General features: G+C 56.2%; 1 protein-coding gene across 3 annotated transcripts in view; it reads right to left on the reverse strand.

The window, feature by feature from the left end:
* DSCAML1 (DS cell adhesion molecule like 1) overlaps positions 1 to 18,903 on the reverse strand; it is a 94,772-nt gene extending 75,869 nt beyond the window's left edge. For 2 of the 3 annotated variants that reach the window (XM_042033971.1, XM_042033974.1), the window contains exons 1-3: positions 18,763 to 18,899; positions 10,457 to 10,774; positions 7,906 to 8,052 (exon numbers count right to left, since the gene is read on the reverse strand). In XM_042033971.1, coding sequence (XP_041889905.1) covers positions 7,906 to 8,052; positions 10,457 to 10,774; positions 18,763 to 18,805 — 508 coding nt within the window. In that variant the 5' untranslated portion in view covers positions 18,806 to 18,899. Of the gene's footprint in view, positions 1 to 7,905; positions 8,053 to 10,456; positions 10,775 to 18,762 lie in introns of all 3 variants that reach the window. The other variant, XM_042033972.1, reaches the window with a different exon arrangement.
* Between the last annotated feature and the right edge of the window lie 46 nt (positions 18,904 to 18,949).

Here is an 18,949-nt window from a genome sequence, read left to right on the forward strand (position 1 = left end):
CAGCCCATCCCTGACCCCACAACCCCAGTGCTGTCACACAAAGGATGAGGATTTGGCTTGCACCTCCTGGGAAGGCTCAGCCCTGGCTCCACAGCCGGGATCAGCTCCTCCCCACCAGACGGGCGGGAGGTTTTGGGTGGCATCTGCACCACTGGGATCCTTCCCTTCCAACCAGAGGCTCGTTTTCTTCCAACCAGGTGCCTGTCACCACAAGCCCAGATTCTGCCCCCAAAAACCAGCCCTGGGAAGCCCACCCAGGGGACTCAGCCCAGCCTGCCCCGGAGAGGTGACCACCAGCCAGTGTCCTGCGCCCAGCGCAGGGAGAACCCTCGACAGCAAGAGGCGGCTGGGAGGGGGCTGGGGAGGGAGGGAGGGAGGAAGAGCAGCAACCACAACAAAAACCCACCCTCTCTTTTCATAAGACAGCAGAATTTATCAGCCTGCAGCCCTTCACATCTGTCTCCTCATACAAAATGAAAGAGGCTTTGAAAAACAGAGGAGATGAAATAAAGCCGTCTGTGTGAGGAAGCTGGCATCTTTGCCACTGTCACTGTCACCATGGCAGGAATAATGACCGTGATTGTTTCTGCATCTGGGGATGTGCGCGGGTGCACGGGGAGGAGGGGGAGGAAGACGCACACCCACACCACCCCCACCCCTGTCCACGAGCCCCCAGCCCCGTTTGGGATGAGCTGGCCAGGCACAGGCCACCTTCCCGGTGGCACAAGATGTGGCGACTTCAGCTCTGCTGCAGCTCCTCTCCCTCGCAGCCCAGCGCAGGCCCCAGGGGCAGGCGGCTCAGGCTCACACAAACACGTGGTTTGGGAAGAGGTTTGACCTGTACAGCTCTCACATCACTCGGCTTTGCTGTAGCAATTACTGCCCAGGCAGGCTCCACTCCTGGGGGAGACCTGGGGCAGCAGGACAGGAGCCAGCAGCAGCTTCTCTTCGTTAGATGATGTTTAAATAGAGGTATAAAAGGACAAAGATTGGGGCTGGGGGGAGAACCTGAATGCGCCAGCAAACCCATTTCACAGAGCTGGCTTTGGCATTTTATTGGGGTGATTCTCAGCGCTGTCCTGTGCGGAGCCACGAGCTGGACTTTGGTGGGTCCCTTCCAATTCCGGATATTCTATGTTTCTATTCCGTTCCAGGATTTTCAAGAGGACTTCGGAGCATTCCAAGCCCATCAGGCTGGCAGCAGCCTGCAGAGCACTCCAGGCAGAGGGGTCACTCCCAAGAACCCCTCAGGCAAGGTGGGCCATAGCTGATCATGGGTTGCGCACCCATACAGAGCCCCCAGCTCAGCACCCACATTGCCCTGCCCCAGCGCATGGAGTGCTGATCACAGCCTCAGCCTGAGCTGCTCCAGTGCCTTACAGAAACTCCCATCCCAGAGGATTTCAGCTCTCTGCCAGCAGGAAGGTTTTTAAGGTGCACAAAAGCATTAGAATTTATCAAGTGCCCTGTGAGCAGGGAGACAAGACCACGGCCCTTGTGATTGATTCAGCAAGGACCTGGGCGCTCCAGGCTGGGTTCTGTGGGCAGGCAGGAGGGTGCTGGGTTCAGCAAGGTGCACGAGGCACGTGTAGCACCAGGTTTCATTACAGAGCTCAGCTCCACTGCCAGCTGTGCCCTGCAACCTTCTCTGGGGGCTGGTGCTCAGCACAGAATCCTCTCACAGGGATGTGCGGTGCACGCTCCGAGAGTCTGCGAGCGACTCCAGGGAAGCCCAGACGCCTCTAAGGTTCATCAGCCCCAACACCCTCCTGCCCAGGTTGCTCCCCATCTCCTCATGCCACCGGTGGGGTGCTCCAGGGGACTTCCCTCTTGTCCCCAACTTCCTGGCCATCGCCTGAAAAACCTCAGTGTGCCATTCCGAGTGACTGGAACGATGTATTCCAGCGCACAGAGTCACCCTGGGACACGGCAGAGCCAGCAGAGCCTTCCTCCATGCATCTCCTCCAGCTGATCTCTTCCTCCTCCTGCTCTCTGCACTCCAAGAAGAGACTGACATCCCGCCTGCCTCCCACGGGATCTCCAGACCCTCAGGCATCCCTCCCCTACAGCACAGCTGCTCCTCAGGGTGGCTGGAGAGTAACACAGGTGCACTAAAGGATGACCCTGGCACAGGGTGCCCAGAGCAGCTGTGGCTGCCCCAGCCCTGGAAGTGTTCCAAGGCCAGGTTGGATGGGGCTTGGAGCCACCTGGGATAGTGGAAGGTGTCCTGCCCTTGGCAGGGGTAGGATGAGATGGTCTGAGGTCACTTCTAGCCCAAACCATCCCATGGTCCTGTGATCCCTTTCTCTGCTCTCAGCCAAAGCTTCCCTCCCCTGCAGACGCTGCCACAGCACAGCAAAATCCACCAACAGCTTTGGTTTGGGACAGCCCGAGTTCAGTGTCACCAAATCCCCATTTGGGTCCTGCTGGCCAGGGAGGCTGGGAGCCTGCAGAATCAGGGCACCAGGAGGTGACGGGGGGGGAGCGGGGCGGCCACCTCGGCTCTGGCAGCACCCGGGCTGCGCACAGGCTGCTGTTTACTTGTTGTGGTCCCTGCGTGTGCCGTGTGTGCATGCGTGTGGAGATTGTCTCCAACGTGACTCTGCATTATCAGGGCTATAATGAGTCCTTGTTAAAGTGGATTTGATGGAATAATTATATTCCAAAAAAACCTGCGGGAAAGCGCTCTCCCCTCTTAAAGGGCAGGATCATCAAACGTTCTCGCCACATTATTTGCAGTCACACCTTCTGCTGCATCTGCTCCTTTTAAAATCTCTAACTCCAATCTGATCTGAATATATAAATCTGAATTATCACAGCAAAAGGAGATGTGCTCACACCTTTTTTTATCTGTTGCCATGGCGATTAGATAAAATTCACGCCAAGTCTCTGGGGAAGGATGAAATGATTTCAGACAGAATCTCACCCCACTTGGTGAGAATAACGCCTGGAGCTACTTCCCTCTGTAACAGGTCTGGGCACATGTCGAAGCCAGAGAGGGTGGCAAGGGGTGGGGGAGAAGCCAGGACACCTTTGGAGGTCTCGAGGTCGACAGGGGAAAAGGTTTTGCAGCACCCCCAGACAGAGAAGGACAGGACGGCGCTCGCTCCGATCACATCAGGCGGCTCCGCGCTGCAGCTCTGCCCGTTCCGGGCACAAATGACAAAATCCAGCTGAAAAGGCCAAGCCTTGGCCAGCCTTGTGCCCAGCGGTCCCTCTCGGAGCTGCCTGTGTGGGGATCGCTCCCTGCACACGCTGGGCAGGCGGGGCAGCCTGGGAAGTGCCAGGCCACAGCCACCAGCTGCGGGCTCAGCCACAGGGGACAGCAGGGACACGGCAGCAGGGTGGCCTCGTGCCCGGCACGCTCCAGCTCACGGCCTCCTGCTCTAAACCAGCCGGGGTTATCCCACACTCGGGCCAAACCAACCCAAAACACCGACCCTCAGCAACTCCTCTCTGCCCCCAAACCTCTCCATGATGCCAAACAAACAGACAAGGGCAGCCTTTGGCCTCGCCGTGTTTATTCTGTCCCAGCTTCCAGCTTTTCCCCAGTGACAGGAGCCTGATGTCCCCCAGAATGAGCCCATTGACACAAGGACAATGCTGAATTATCCAGCTCCTGGCTCTTCTGCCCCCTGGATCATCCCCCCCGTGCCCCTCGGCACGCAGCACCCGCCCGGGGCGGAATGCTGTGCCCAGAAATCCCAGAAATCCCAGAAATCCAGCCTCCTGCCTCATCCCTGGACTCACCACGTCCTGGGATGGATTGCAGTGGGATTTGTGTACAGTTCCACTTGTGCTGTCTCAGAGAAAAAAAAAAAAAGTACCAGTGGCGAGGTGCAGCAGAGGACAGCGAACATTTTGGGGGGGGGATTGGCTGCATGGAACCACGAGGAAGCTGCTGCCCCTTCATTGCTCACACCACTAAACAGCTGCTGAGAGGAGGTTAAGGACCCCAGAACCAGCCCGGGAGACATCTGAGGATGGGACAGAAAGAGCCACGCAGGTCAAATGAAGCTCACAGCTGCAGCACCACAAAGAGATTAACTCAGGCAGAGATATTTTGGAAACTCCTAAAAGGCTCAGCCCACAACACACACAAAAACACCTCTAAAACTTCACAGAACTCAATGGGGTTTTTTTCAGCTCCTTCCTTCTGGCGAGCTTTACGTTTTGCTTTCCAGAGAAAAGGCTTTGTGGATAACCAGTGACTAAGTACATCCTCATCTGCGCAGCCCTCAGAGGATTTGTATCAGGCTGGTGACAAAGGCAGCACCCTTAGAAACGCTGGTACCTTGACAAGTGCTCTATTTAGATTTTTTCCAACACAACCTATCAAGTACACAACACTGAAGCAGCAAATAACAGCTCAGCTCTGGGTTTGCCAGGCTGGTAACGCTCACTGCCTCCAAATCCTGCTGCCCTCGCCAGCTCCAGTGCTGTTCTTCCCACGGGCACAGCCTGGACAGGTGACATTTGTGGCCAGCAAGTGACACAGTGACATCCCTGAGCCAGCTGGGGAATGGTTTGGGCGCGAGTGCACGGGCACGTGTGTGCTCAGAGGGTTGCAAAAGCCAAGCAGTGCCCAAATGAACACCTTGCGACTGCTGAGGAGGGGCTGAAATTGCTCAACCCCCACTTTGTGGTGTCACAAATAGCTCCCTGTGCTGTTCTTGCAAACTGCAGCTGGACAGGCACCCGGGGAGTGCCCACACGCCTGGGCTCCACACTGCCACCACTGCCACATGCAGTAACAATAAAACAATAGAGGAAAAGCTGTTTACAACGTTGAGTTCTTAAAGCAGCTTGCAGCAGGATTTTCTCACTCCGTGGAAAAGGGGTGAAGGGTGTGTAAACTCTGCTCAGCTGCTGTGCTCCCATCCAGCACCTCAAGTACACACCAAGATGCACCAGGAGCAGCTGAGTTTGAGGTGTGATTGTCCCCCCAGGCCCTGTCCTGTCACAGCTGCTGCCCTCCCAGACAGAGCAGCAGAGCCCTGTGAGCAGAGCTGTGTCTGTGGCAAGGCTGGGAACACGAGGCAAGATTGATTCTGATGTGAGCACCAGCAAGGCAAATGGGTTTTTGAAAACCCTGTAATTTCTCCGCAACCCCTGACTTCTCTAAACACACAGCAGCACAGTCAGGTGGGCACTAAACAGAAATGAGCTGCACTAATGATGATTTATGTGCGGGATAACCTGCCATAAAGAGTTTATCTTTGATTTCGGGGTATGTTACGGTGTTGCCAAGTTAACCAAACAGCACAACTCGTCACCCAAACCCCGGTGAGGGAGGCAGCAGCTCTCCAGCTGGGTTCTTGCCAGCAAGGCACCACCGAGGTTCTGCACCCAGCAAAAGAGCAACAAGATTTGGCTGAAAAAATGTGAGAGGTTGGGAGCCCTATAATCCCAATTAATAGAGAAAAGATGAATCAATTGTAGAATTATAGAACAATTTATCTTGGAAGAGACCTGAAAGCCCACCGTGTTCCACCCCCTGCCATGGGCAGGGACACCTTCCACTATCCCAGGGTGCTCCAAGCCCTGTCCAGCCTGGCCTTGGACACTGCCAGGGATCCAGGGACAGCCACAGCTGCTCTGGGCACCCTGTGGCAGAGAAGAATTTCTTCCTAGAACCCTAGAAAGCTCACAAAAGGTTCCCCCCAGCCACATATGGAGGCAGAGGTTGAGTTCACAAGAGCAGTCCCAGGGGAAGCACTCGCTGTCCCTATTTCTGAGCTGCAGGTATTTTGGTTGGGTTGGGGAAGAGACATTTACTGTGCAAACAGTCACCTAAAAAGAGCCACAAAGAAGCCTGGATGGAGATTTCCCCTGCTCTGCACATCAGGGCTGTTCCTCCCCTGCTGCACCTCAAGCTGCTGGGAAGATGCCCAGCCTTCCACAGGGAGCACCAGAGCAAAGTTTTGGGGAAAGCAGCGGGTTTGGCACGCTGGAGTCAGGAGAGAACACCACGTTACACTGGCAGCTGTGAGCACAGCTCAGGTGCAGCGCTGCAGTCCCTGCACAGCCGCCTCTCACCGGGCAGAATCCACCGCTGTGACCAACAGGGACCGCGGGGCCTCAGCACCACATGCCAGCCCTCCTCACCTCCACCCCATTCCCTCCCCTCATCCTCCTCACTCAGAATCAGGGCAGATGCAGAGGTTCAGCAGAGGTCAGGAAAAAACATATTTTTGGTAACAGCAAAGCCAGTTTTAGCTCTAACACACCAGCAACAAAAAAATAAGCTTCAGGCAGATACTATATTTGTAATCCAACGGCAAAACATGTTTGCTTGTGTTGACTCTGCACTGTAACACAATTTATATGTTCTGTCTTTAGGGTAATTATTGCTTTAGAATGTTAAAATCGTTCCACCCTAATTAAATTATCATATTAAAAAATCCACTGCCACAGCAAACTTGGGAAGAAGTCTGGTTAAGATCATGCGAGTGCACGGATGCTCAGTTGGCACACCCTCTGCTGAGCCCACCGGCCACGTGGGCTCCATCCTCCAGAATCCCACACCAAAGGATGCCAAAACCACAGAGGAAACAACACCCCAGGTTGTCCTGCTGATGGACCTCATGTCCCACTCATCAAAGGCACCAGCCCACAGCATCACCTGCATCGCCCAAAATGCATCAAGAGCACCACCGAGCACCTCAGTGCCCCAGGGCATGGACACCACAAACTCCTCATTCCCACCCACCACTCAGAAATCCACCTTGTGCTCCCACATCGACACAGAAAGGCTGGCAAGGCCTTGGTGCCAGTCTGTTCCCTGCCAAAGGGTGCCTGCCCAGCTACCACCAGCCCAGGTACCTCCAGGCACGTGGACTGTGCTGGGTCAGCATCTTGGCTGCACTCAGGGAGCAAAGGCCACCAGCAAGAGCCACCACAGCCCCCAGGAGAAGCGGTCACCTCCCTCCAGGTGAAGCACTTTGCTCCTTAAACTCCTCCTGCCAGTCCCAGCCCCAGTCCCAGTGGCCTCTGCTCCCCACAGCAGCACTGGCACACGGAGGAGCACCAGGACTTGCTGACCTGTGAGCAAATATCAAGCGCAGAGCACTCACTTTGGGCAAAATCCTTTAATTCCCTCTGGATCCCCCGGGGGAAGCAGTTATTGATTGCTTTACTACCAGCTTACACACGCTGTGCCGGGCAGCCAGCGCTGCCATCAATAGCGGCTCCGCCGAGGAGCCAGGAGGTCACCCCGGACCACGGGGACACGGAGCTGGCCCCACGCTGTGCCCAGAACGTGCCACAGCCAGGCAGGAACACCTGCCAAAAATCACAGGGAAATACCTGGAGGAAAACACCTGCAGAGTCCCTGAGCAGAGGTGAGCGGTGCTGTCCCTGCCACAGCCCCTTCCCCATGGATGGAAGGCAGCTTGGAGAGGGACAAGGCCCAGGCTATGAGGCAGGGACATGGGACAGGGAGGCCAAGCAGGTTCCACCCCAGGGAAAAGCGAGATGATGGCAAGTTCCTTTCCCTGTGGCTGAATCAGTTGTGAAAACTCACAAGAGAAGGTGGGATTTTGACTGGAGCGTCATCCTGACAAGACAAACAGCAGCCCTGACTGCAGGAGTCAGACACAAACAGCACAGGCAGGTGCTGTACCCAAAGCATCCTGCAGAAACCAGGACAGGGCACGTGTGCTGCCAAAATTACACTGAGCATCCTTCACCCTAGGGACACCTGGCCAGAGCACCCAGGAGAGCCTGGACACAACACCTCCGCTCACACCAGCAGCACTTTCCAGTCTGCAAAATCACCAATAAAAGCCTTTGCTGAGCAGCACAGGCACAGACAACAATGCAAAACCAGACCCTCCACGGCAGCAGATGTCACACATGGCAAAGCAGGTCAGATTTCCAAGAGAACAGGTGCTCCTCTCTTACCTGGGATGATAGAAACGGTGTCTTTCTCCCAGGATACAACGCTAACATATTCCTGCACTGAAGAGGGGATGAGGCACTTGAAAACAGCCACGTTTCCACGCATCGACCTTTGGTCCTCCACCCGAACGGTGTACGGTTCCCTGAAAACTGTGGAGGAAAGCAGATGGTTGGTAGCATGACAGTGCTGGAGGAAAACACACTTCCTTTTGCTAGAATCCCACGTTTCCCAAACAAACCAACCCACCCAGCCACACGCTGCTTCCATCCCAAAACACCTTCCCGGGGAAGGAAGCGACTCTGCTGGGGAACGCGGCGCTGAGCTTGGGACAGAGCGACATCTGGCCCAGGTCCTGCTGCTGGCACCTGCCAGGCTCCCCAGCGTCACCTGAGCTTGCCAGACTCAGTGTGGGGACCAAGGACATTTTGTAGTTGTAATGTGCATTTCACCTCTGGATGCTGAAAACGCATCCTGGGAGAGACAGCCCATGGCACAGAGCCTGGGGCCCTCCAAAACCCACTGCAGGAGTATTTAAGACAAGCAGATGACAATTTCCAGGCCATGCCACATGGTCCCAGCATGCGCCCTATTTCTCAGGGAGATGCACATCCCTTTGACAGCTCCTTGCTGCTCCCTGGACCAGCAGCAATGCTCCAGGAGCACCTGGAGCTGGGTGAGGCGGACCCAGCTCAGCCTCTCCAGCAAGACAAGGAGATGTCACCAGCCCCAGCCACCACAAACTCCTGGAATTCAAGTACAAAATGCAATTGGGGGCAGCTCCCTCCTTACTGTGACAATAATTGTGCCCTGTAGGACATGGACACGATTGCCATCATGACAAATACACGTTCACTTGGTCACCTAACAACATTCCCTGGCCAGAGCAGGAGCAGCTCAACAAAGCGCTCAGCAGCCCCACAAGGAAGGTGTTTTCCCTGAGTGGGAAGTCCCTGTGGGCATTTCATCCCACACCTCGCACAGCCAAGCCAGCAGCGAGAGGGTGACAGCATTTCCACCCTGATTTCCTGGGCTTCCAGAGCTCCCTGCTCAGAGATGTGCCACGAGGGCACGGGGAGAAGCCGCCACGGAAAGGGGCTGCAGAGCCAAAGCAGATTAACCAGCAAAAGCTTCCTTAATCACCCGGAGCTGAGGTTTATTCACAGGCTTTAAAGGCCAGCGGGGAGCACAAGGAGCATCCTGAACGCTCCCTGCCACCACGACAACCCCAGCTGGGAGCAGACCCTTTCCACAGCCCCGCTGCATCCCTGACCTGTGCCAGCCCCACAGCCAGGGCTCCAGGCTTTTCCTGCCACCAGGAATAACCCCAGGAAGGCAACACACAGCCACAACCAGCGCACTTAAACCTCTCCACTGGCTGGAGAAATTTGCTCCATGGGCTCGCCAACAGCTTTCCCAAGACTTCCAGAGATCTCTTCCCTCATATTTCCAGTTTCCACTGCATTTTATTGAGTTGCTTGCTTTCTCCAGCTGTAATTGGCTCTCCATGCTGCACTGCCATTAGAAAGCACTGGAGAGTGACTGGGATGTGGGATGGCCAGGAGGGAGCAGGAGCTAGGAATGTTCCACAACCATTTCCACTGCCATAAAGCCAGAGCAGCTCCAGGAGCTGGAGACATCCTGGTGGCCTCACTGGACATCCACATCTCCTGCTAAGAGAAAGGGAGGCTGAGCTCTCAGCCCAACAGCAGGGGTGCATTCAATCCTGCATGGAGAGGGGGATGAGGGCCAGGACTCCCTCTCTGTGATCCCAGGGCAGCTCTGGGCACGTGGGGTCCCAGCAGAGCCAACCCCGCCCGCCATGCCTGGCGTGAGGAGAGCACAGCTCCACATTTACTACACCCCATCTGCTCCTCCACCACACTGTGGTTTATAGGTAACCTGAGAGTGCTGGTAAATAATTCACTCTGCAGAAGGGGGTTAATACCAATTTACTCCGCAGTACAAGGTATTAAAATAAAAAAACCCTGTAGTCACTTCTGTCACGTTCCCTCTGCTAGCCCCACTTTTAATAGGTTACATAATGAAGCCATTCCTGGGCTATTAGCCCTCCTCAGCCTGGTCAATAATTTACTATAATGGCTTTTGGAATCAGCTCTTTGCCATATTCCTCTTTTTTATTTATTTATTTTAATTTTTTTTGTTCTTAATAAGCCTTGGCAAGCTGGGGCTGGGTGCTGCAGTGGGAACAAGGCTGTGGGACACTGAGGGGCCCCCAGCATGGACAGATGTGGCCCAGCTCCTCCCACAGCTGGGAAAAGCCTCTGTACGTGGCTGGGTGAGACAAGCCCAGTTCAAAGGGAGAGGAGCTCTCCTGCCACCAGGCTGCAGCCACACCACGTTCTCCAGGCACTCGCTGGAGACCTCCAAGCTGCACCTCCCACCCAACACTCTGCCCTTCTCCCTGCTCCATCCTGTTGCAAGAAGCCAACGCAGCAGCCCTGGTTCTGCACTTGATGGGCCAACTGGCCGTGGAGAAGAGCAGAGAGAAACCAGCCCCTCGTGCAAAGCCCAGCGCCCACAGGGAGCTCCTACCTGCTTTAACACGGATGTTTGGGCTCCTGATTTTGCCAGCCGAGTTCTCCGCGGTGCAGAAGTAGTCGTTGTCATGGATAAAGCTATTGAAGGCTGATGGTGAGAAGGGGTAGAGCTGCAAAGTCCCATTGGCATGGACATGCCGGATGTGGGGCACATCGTAGATGTCGTCACCTGTGGCCAGGTACCACCGAAGGACGGCGCTGGGTGACCCTGCTGCCGGGCAGGGGATCACCACCCCCACTGTGCTGGAGAAGGTGACCTGCTGCAGGGAGTCGTTCACAAAGTAGAGGCTGGTTCCAACATCTTCAGCGTGTGCTGTGGACAAAGCAGAGGCCACCAGGGCGGGCGGTCACTGCAGGGATCACCATCCTGGTGGCACAGGGACCCCCCTGGCACAGAGACCCCCCTGGCATGGCCCCTACACCCTGCGTGTGGCAGAGCAGGGGAGTGCAGGAGCATCCGTGCACGGCTGGGAGCACACAGGCCACCTTCACAGGCCAGCGCTCCTGCTGCCAGCACGGATGAGGGATCACAGGCACCTCGGCAGGGCAGCCAGGGGCTGTGCAGGTGAGGATGGACACCCCGGGCAGCCCCCGAGGTTTCTGCAGGGGCACCTGGCTGGCTCTGGGCACCCACACCAAGCACAACCACCAACGCTGTTCCTCCTGCAAACCCCGGCATTCCTGTGATCCCCCAGCCCGGAGCAGCCCCATCCAGCATCCCTGATCCCCCACAGCCCCCCAGCACAGCCCCATGGGCAATACCAATACCCAGTGCACATCATTGCCAGGCAGGGCAGAGATCTCCACTGCTACCCCACCACTACCTCCGAGCCAGGAGAGGGGCAGGAAAACCGGGATCAGAGCTGCTGCTCTCTCCGAGAGCCACAGGGAGGGAAGCCCAGACCCACCCTGCCCTCAGCCTGAGCTTCTCCCAGGCATCTCTGCACCATCCAAACGAGGACGGAGGTGGGTTCAGGGACACAGTCCAGGCAGAGCTTGTGGCCACCTGCATGCCCAGGAGCAGCTCTCGCCGCTGGAGAACAGCGCTTCCCTGCTTGGGAAGTAGGGAATGGACCTCTGCACCCAACTCCTCCGGCCCCTCCTTCCCTCTCTCCAGGACCACGAGCTGCCCCTTCCCAAGCCAAGCCAGCGAAATTGGCTATAAATAAGGATGAGGAGGCCCCCAGTCACTTAGATCCGCTTTCTTTTTTTAGCCGCACTCTTTCCAAGTGGGCGGAAGGACAGGGATCTGGGAAGGGCCCTCGGCGGGTGTATTAATAGCTGCGGCTGAGCGCACGCCCGTGGTGCCGCAGAGCCAATAAGCAGATCAGCACCGTGCCGCCGGTTCAGAACGAGTCACGGGGGACCCTCCCTGACCTCGATTCCTTAACTTGGGGGGGAGGGGACGGCAGCAGGGGGGAGAAGGAAAGCCTCATCCGCACGCCTCAGCTCCGGAGGCGGCCACTCGCCCGAGGAAGGGCTGGTTGAGTGGCCACGGTTGCTCCACCTCCATGCCAAGCTTCTCCAGCCAGGTGCCTGTCCTGCCTTGGAGCTGTGCCACCAGCCCAATCCACACCATCCTCAACCGGGTCAGGACAGGACGCCCCGAGACACCTCAGCCCTTCTGGGAGCAGAGTTCTCTCCATCCTTCTCCCAGCTGAATGTACAACCCTGAGCCTCTTTCAGGATCTTACTCTTGCCCTCTGTGTGCACTGCACAGAATCGTCCCTGAAAATGACCAGGTTTCCTCCTGTGCCCACTTGGAGCCCTCTGTCCCACAGAAGAGATGAGCTGGTAGTGAGGTCCAGCTCTGCCACCACATGAGACAGCCAATTTACACGTCACGAAATCATCTCCATGTCTCCCCACGCGCCAGCTCCCTGCATCCACGCACAGGTGGAAGGAGACAAAGCCATTTATTTTTCCCTCCCTGGCAAACAAGCATCAAAGACCGACGGATGGAGGAGCAAAGCTCCAGCCGAGCCTTTGCAGAGCCACGGGGCCACCGCTCGGCCCTGCAGATGTCATTTTGTGACATCTCCAGGCTGGTTTGTCGTCATGAATCAGCATTTCCCTTCATCCAAGCAGTGTGATGCTTCTCCCAAATACATGAAAGGGAAAAAACGCACATTTGCAGGCAGAGGAAGGGAAACAAAGCCCGCACGAGCAGCACAGAGCTATTTGTGGCTGAGCCTGAGCTGAGCAGATGATGGCTGGAGCCAGGGCACAGCAAAAGCCACCTTCAGCCTGGCTTTGGACCAAGGACGTCCTGTTGTGCCCCGTGCTCCATCCAGAATCTCTCCCCAGCTCCCACTGTACAGCTTGAGAAGGCTCCTCAAGCACCCAGAGACTGCCAGGGAAACATCTTCATCCTCAGCAGCACCAGGAGGGCTCAGAGCTGGATGGGTGAGGGGCTGGGGCGAGGACTGGAAAAATACCTCATAAACAGAGAAATTCAGATTACCCATAAAGCTTTTTCAGGTCAAAGGGGGAAAGGGATTTTTAATAGAAAATGGAGGTTATGGGATTGGCAATAGTTATGTGACAGACGCATAGAGTTAAATCCTCATAATCTCCTTTACCATTTAGCATTGAGCACCATCCTAATTCCATGTTTCATAAAACCGTCTCCAAATCACTGGGAGAGATTAAAAATTTAGAAATAGCACAGCAATATTTTTAAACCAGAAATCACTGCTCACATCTGGTCAGATGTGCTGACCCTAACCTACATATCGAGGGCATTAATTCACATGAACCTGAAAAGAGGAGGCTGGGGGAGCTGAGATGGAACAGTTTCAGCTGGGAATGCAGCCTGGAGCCCAGCCTGGCTCCAGCTGGGAGTCCCACCGAGCCCAGCACAGGGCTGGACACCCGAGCTGGCTCTGAAAGGCAGGTGTTTTAAGTTATCAGAGCTCAATCTTCTTAAATTGTGGTAAATTACAACCTAGCGGTATTGAAATATTAATATCTCTATTTGAGCTGGGAGAAGCAAGTCATTTTGTTATCATCCCTTCGGAATATTTACTAGTCTTGATGGCTGGACTTCCCAAACTCCAGCACCTTCTGACACAGCAAAGCACTTGGGGTGTTCAGCAAGCACCTGCTTGCTCCAGAGAGGGGCCACAAACTGTCCCCAGGATCTGTCACCGTGCCACCCATCTCCGGGAGAGGTGCCTGAGCAGCACAGCAATGCCATCACCTCCCCAGCAGCGCAAAACCTCCCGGGGAAGAGCCCGTCCTTTTCTAAGAAGCGGATTTAGGAGCAGCCTCAGACAAGGACCGGCTTCGTGCCAGCCAGGGCTCTTCCTCCTGAGATAAGAGGCTTTTCCTGCTCTCCACGCACGTCCATCACCTGTGCTGGCAGGCTGCTGCTTGGACCACACAGCCAGCCCCGAGCCCACCCACACCCAGCAAGTCCCTCAGAGCTGAGCACGGTCCTTTAGCTGGCTGGAAATCTGACAGAGCCAGGGAAAGGCTGAAGGATTTGTGTTTCAAGGGGGTTCGTGCCATCCCCTGGGCAGGCACTAGACTGCCGTTCACATTCCCCCACTGGCAGCAGCTTTCCTGAGACCTCCTTCCTGATCCGGGTGGTCTGACCGCCCGGGTGCCCACCCCAGCCCTCCTCCAAGGCTGGTGAGAAGCTGCCCCAGGAAAAACCCCACCTGTGGGACCCCAAAAGGGCTGGAGGGGCCACCAGGGCTTCCCCAGCCCCCGGCTGAGCCGGGCTGCAGGGATGCTGTGCAGAGCAGCAGGCTAATGGCCACCTCGCAGCTCATTTATTATCCTCATTAAGGGTGTTTGACACCTGCCCTGTTCAAGGAGAAAGTGAACCAAAGCTTGGCACGCACCGGGCTGGGAATTACAGGTAGGTGGCAAGTCCTAATCGTTCCTCCGTGCTGAAGAGAGGACGGCAATTCCATCACACACTGCCTGCACGTTCGGAACGCTGGAGCAGCCTCCGGCCTTGCCCGGAACCAGCTCCCTCCAAGCCCTCATCTCCAGGACACCTTTCACGGCCTTTGTGCCAGCGAAGGGAGTGACCTTGGAGTTGATGGAGCGAGAAGTGGCACTTCCAAGCTCCATGGAAGGGATGAGGAGGGAAGCGGCCGAGGCTGGTCCCTTCCAAGGGGAGCTCAGAGGTGCCTGGGAGAGCAGCACATCCTCCCAGGCTGCCACCTCCCCACCGTGGCTGCCCAGCCCCGAGGGTTAAAGCCGTGACTCCCGCACGCTGTGCCCCTCGGGGACCGGTCTCAGGGGGGGTGGAAATCGTGTCAGGAAATGCCAAGCAGGGGCTGGGGCATTCAGCTGGTGCCCAGCACAGCAGCAGCGATGGCAGGTACCTGCCACAGCATCTTTCCTGCCTGGCACTGCAATTTGGCTGCCACACGAGTCCCACCCTGGTGGCACAGCTCCTCTGGCTCGAGCACCACGGTCCTTCCTGATATGACAAAGCAAAGAGGGAGCAAAGGAGAACCTGCCTCTGGTCCTCTGTGGGTAAGGGCATGGCTCAAACATGCTCCAAGCGCCTGCTCCTTAATGCATCTGCATGAAAATTAAGGCCTGAACCACCTCCAGCGATTACGACAGCACCCAGGCTGAGGCTGTAACCCTTGCCTGGGAAAAAAAGCTCTCCTGGCTGGATTCCTGCTTCCTGAACCTCCCATGGCAGCCTGTGAGAGGTACCAGCCTCACCACACCATCCACCCAGAGCTGGACATTCCCCAGCCCTGCCCCACCTGCCCAGCCTGGGGACCCTCAGCTCTGGGGGTGAGGAACAAGCCCAGAGACCACAGGCAAGGGCCTCTCCCTCCCCTTGCAGGGCCACCTCCATGCCTTGGCCATGCTGAACACAATGCCTGAGGAGCTGCAGCTGAGTCCCAAGGGGACATCTGGTGACATTACCCAGCCAGAGTGACAGCCCCGTGTCCCCAGGGAAGCCAAACGAGCGGGCACTAGGGGTGGGCAAGGGGACACACCAGAGGCCACGCGCGCCTGGCCTTGGGCTCCCTCCACAATGGCCAGGCCACTCTCCCAGTGCATCACAACCCACTCGGTGGCTTTGCAAGGTGGAGACCAGGATTTCCACCATACAGCCGAAAGGACAACACATCAGGGCAAGCTCTGCCAGCTCCTCACCTTTTCCCTGTCCCCTCCAAGCCGTGCTCGCTCCCCTCTCAGGGCCAGGAGCCGCTGCAGCCCTTCCTGGGCACAGCTGGGAGCAGGCAGGAACACGAGCCTGGAAATGGAATTCTTAAATGTTTGGTACAGCTCTGCTGGCGGATGATGGCGGCAGCACACAGCCTGCATGTGGCGGGGGATATTTCCGCGGGATCCACGAGCAGGCAAAGGGTAACTCCCAAGCCCATGGTTATGTAAAGACGGAGAGCTGGCTATAACTGAGATTTCAAAGGCAAGGAACGCTCTGCACCCAGAGCTGCCGCTGCACATCCTCCCCGAACAGCAGCACCGCAACGACTGCAACGACCGAGCGCCTTCCTCCTTCGTGCCCACCATGGAAGTCGCACCTATTAACGTGCTGCCTGCCTGGCTGCGAGATGCCTCCGTGTCATCTGAGGCGCGGCTCAGCCTCGCGTGCTGCCATGTCAGAATTCCTGCCACAAAGACTTCCAGCTTTTTTCTTGCCCTCGGCTCACCAGATGCTCCGGAGAAGGACGGAGCGCTGCCCATCCATCCCCCCAGGACGGGGCCACATGGGCAGAGATCCCGGCACCCCAACACCGAGGTGCTGGAGCCACGGCTGCCCCAAGCCATGCCCCAAGCTCCCAGGCAGCCCTCAGCTCCAGAAAGGGCTGTTCTACAGCACATCCCTGGCACTCGCCCCTTGCACAAGGCACAGCCTCTTCCTCCAGAGGACAAACACCCAGGAACATCAGGGTTGCCTTTACCCATTCCCCGTCCAAAGGCAGGAGCAGCCCGAAGCCTGTGCCAGGCACAGGTAAAGGCTCCGGGCGAGCCGCCATGGTGGCTCCTGGTGCTGGGAAATTTTGGCAGGATAAACAAGCGCCGGGCACGGCGAGGAGCTGAGCACTGCAGGCTTCTCCTCCGTGCATTTAATGAGGTTTCCATGTTTCATTTCAGAGACAAACGAGTGCTGTGCCACACTGGGGGGCCGAGATGGGAGAGATTAGGAACCGCGAGCTGCACCGTTCGCTGCGCCCAGCGCGGGAACATCATGTAAATATAATGCCAATATAAATCAGGCGGCAGAGCCATCCAGCAGCAGCACGCAGGGAGATGCTTCCCTGGCTCCCAGCCTCTCAGTTGTGACCAGTCCATTCCTCATCACACCACTCGCCTCCCCTCTGCCTGGCTCCTCTCCTTCACACTGCCAGACCATCTTGCTGCTCAACTCTCTGCTTGCCAACCACCTATTTCTGTTTATTTTGTAAACAGGGGCAGAAATAAGCAGCTACAGCCCATCAAGGGATTTCTAAACTTCAGGGGTCCCTTGGATCAAATGTTTATCTGCTTTCGGTTTCTACTTGAGCTCGTTCTACAGCAGGAGCACGTTAAAAGGATGTGCTTCGATGCCCAGAAATATTAAGTATCTGAAAGGTTTATCATGCATTAAGCAATTCTTTTTTTTTTTTATCCTATTATTCTAATGAAACTTCCATTGTATTGCTGTCCTCTCTCTGGAACCGCTTCACATTAACACTTTGCATCACCAGGACTGTTCGATGCTGAAGATATCTTTTTTTTTTTAAAGAAATAAAATGTAAAATGAGGCCACGAGGAGTTGTGCTAATGGAGGCTTTTAATTTGCTCTTCTCCGAAGAGATAGCTCTGTGGGAAGAGATCCCTTTTCCAAGAAGCTGGGGCTGAAAAGATGCAAAAAGCAATAAACCGGTGCAGCTCTTTATTATTTTGACTATTGGGGGTCGAAAGGAATCATGGCATCCTCGACGGTTATCTGTTCCCAGGTTTGTTTTTTCCTTTTAGCACAGTAAAAAATGCAAATGTAAGCAAAGCAGACGCTGGCACATTCAGCTCAGCAGATCTGAAGCACAATAGCAATTTTGGGTAAAGCTCCCAAAAGCAGCTTCACCCCAGCTCGAATAAAGCAGCTATTCCATAATTAATAATTGATGGAATAATTGATCATCACCGCACAACTGGACAGGGTGCCCTATTAAACCTCAGTAAATATTTTTCATTGGATTAACATTCAGCTAACGGGGTAATGTAATGGGCAGCAAGAGAGGTCTCATGCAAGGAAGCAGCTCCGTCCCCTTTCTTTCACTTTCCTCATTTCCTAAAATTTCCCCCTTGCTGTTCTCAAATGTCAGAGACGATAATTAGGGCAAATGTCATTTTACATCCTCCAAGCAGACAATTTTCCAAGAGGTGGGCACTTCCAGCACCGCATCCGCAGGTCGGGTCATGGGCAAGGAGGTAATTTATTACAGAAACATAATTAAAAATTCCCGCAGATCCGGAAATGGGCAATTCCTTTATGTAACATGGATCGATTGTTGTAACAAACGCAGTGGGATTTAAGTGCCCGTGCTCCACGCAGCTCCTGCCTCTCTTTAATTGCATCTAGAGCAGAGACTCGGTTAGAGTATCACCCCGCTGGATGTGGGCAGCATTCACTTAATGCCCAACTTTAAATTAATCTGCAATCTTCCAGCGTGTGTCTCCTTGACACGCTCGTTCCATGATCCTCCCCATCCCCCCCCATACATATATATGATTTATCTATAATCTGATTGGTGTCAAGTCGTTGGGTTACACTTCGCACAGCGTTCCTAGGGGGAACGATGCGAATGTTAAGGCATCGCTGGGCTGACAGGATCAGACTGAGAAGTGCTCCGGGGACGCGGAGCGCTCGGTCCCGGCGCGGCACCGCCGGAGGATGCTGCGCCCGTCGGTGCGGGGTCCCGGCCGTGGCTGCCACCGCCATCCCGGGGGCTCCGTCGCGGAGCCGCTCCGGGATGCGCCGGCACCGACCGGCCCCGCTCCGCGCACCGAGCCCCGCGCTCCGCCGCGCCGTCCGGGGCGAGCGCTCCGGGAGAGCGCGCCGACAATCCCGGGCACCCGGGGAGGGCGCAGAGAGAGAGCGGCAGGGCGCACCGAGAGCCGCGGAACCCCGGGGAGGGCGCACCGAGAGCCCAGGAAGGCGCACCAAGAGCCCCGGGACCCCGCGGAGGGCGCACCGAGAGATGTGGGACCGAGAAACGGAGCACCGAGAGCCCCGGCGAGGGCGCAGCCCGTGCCGCCCGCCCTGTCCCACTGCCGGGGACCCCCGCCGCCCCCGCCCCGGTGCCCACGTACCTTTCGGCAAAGAGTACAGCAGGAGAAAAGTTACCAGCCACATGCCATACAGAGCAGCTCTGGCCCCGGGCTGCGGCGCAATTGCGGAGGTGCGGTGCCCCGGCGTGCCGCGCTCCTGCCGCCGCTGCCAGCCCGGCTGAGGTCCCCTCTCCTGCTGTACTCTTTGCCGAAAGGTACGTGGGCACCG

The sequence above is a fragment of the Corvus kubaryi genome, unplaced genomic scaffold (genome assembly GCF_017639235.1).
Source record: "Corvus kubaryi isolate FWS band 111438036 unplaced genomic scaffold, C.kubaryi_AGA036_p1.0 37367, whole genome shotgun sequence".
Lineage (NCBI taxonomy): Eukaryota > Metazoa > Chordata > Aves > Passeriformes > Corvidae > Corvus > Corvus kubaryi.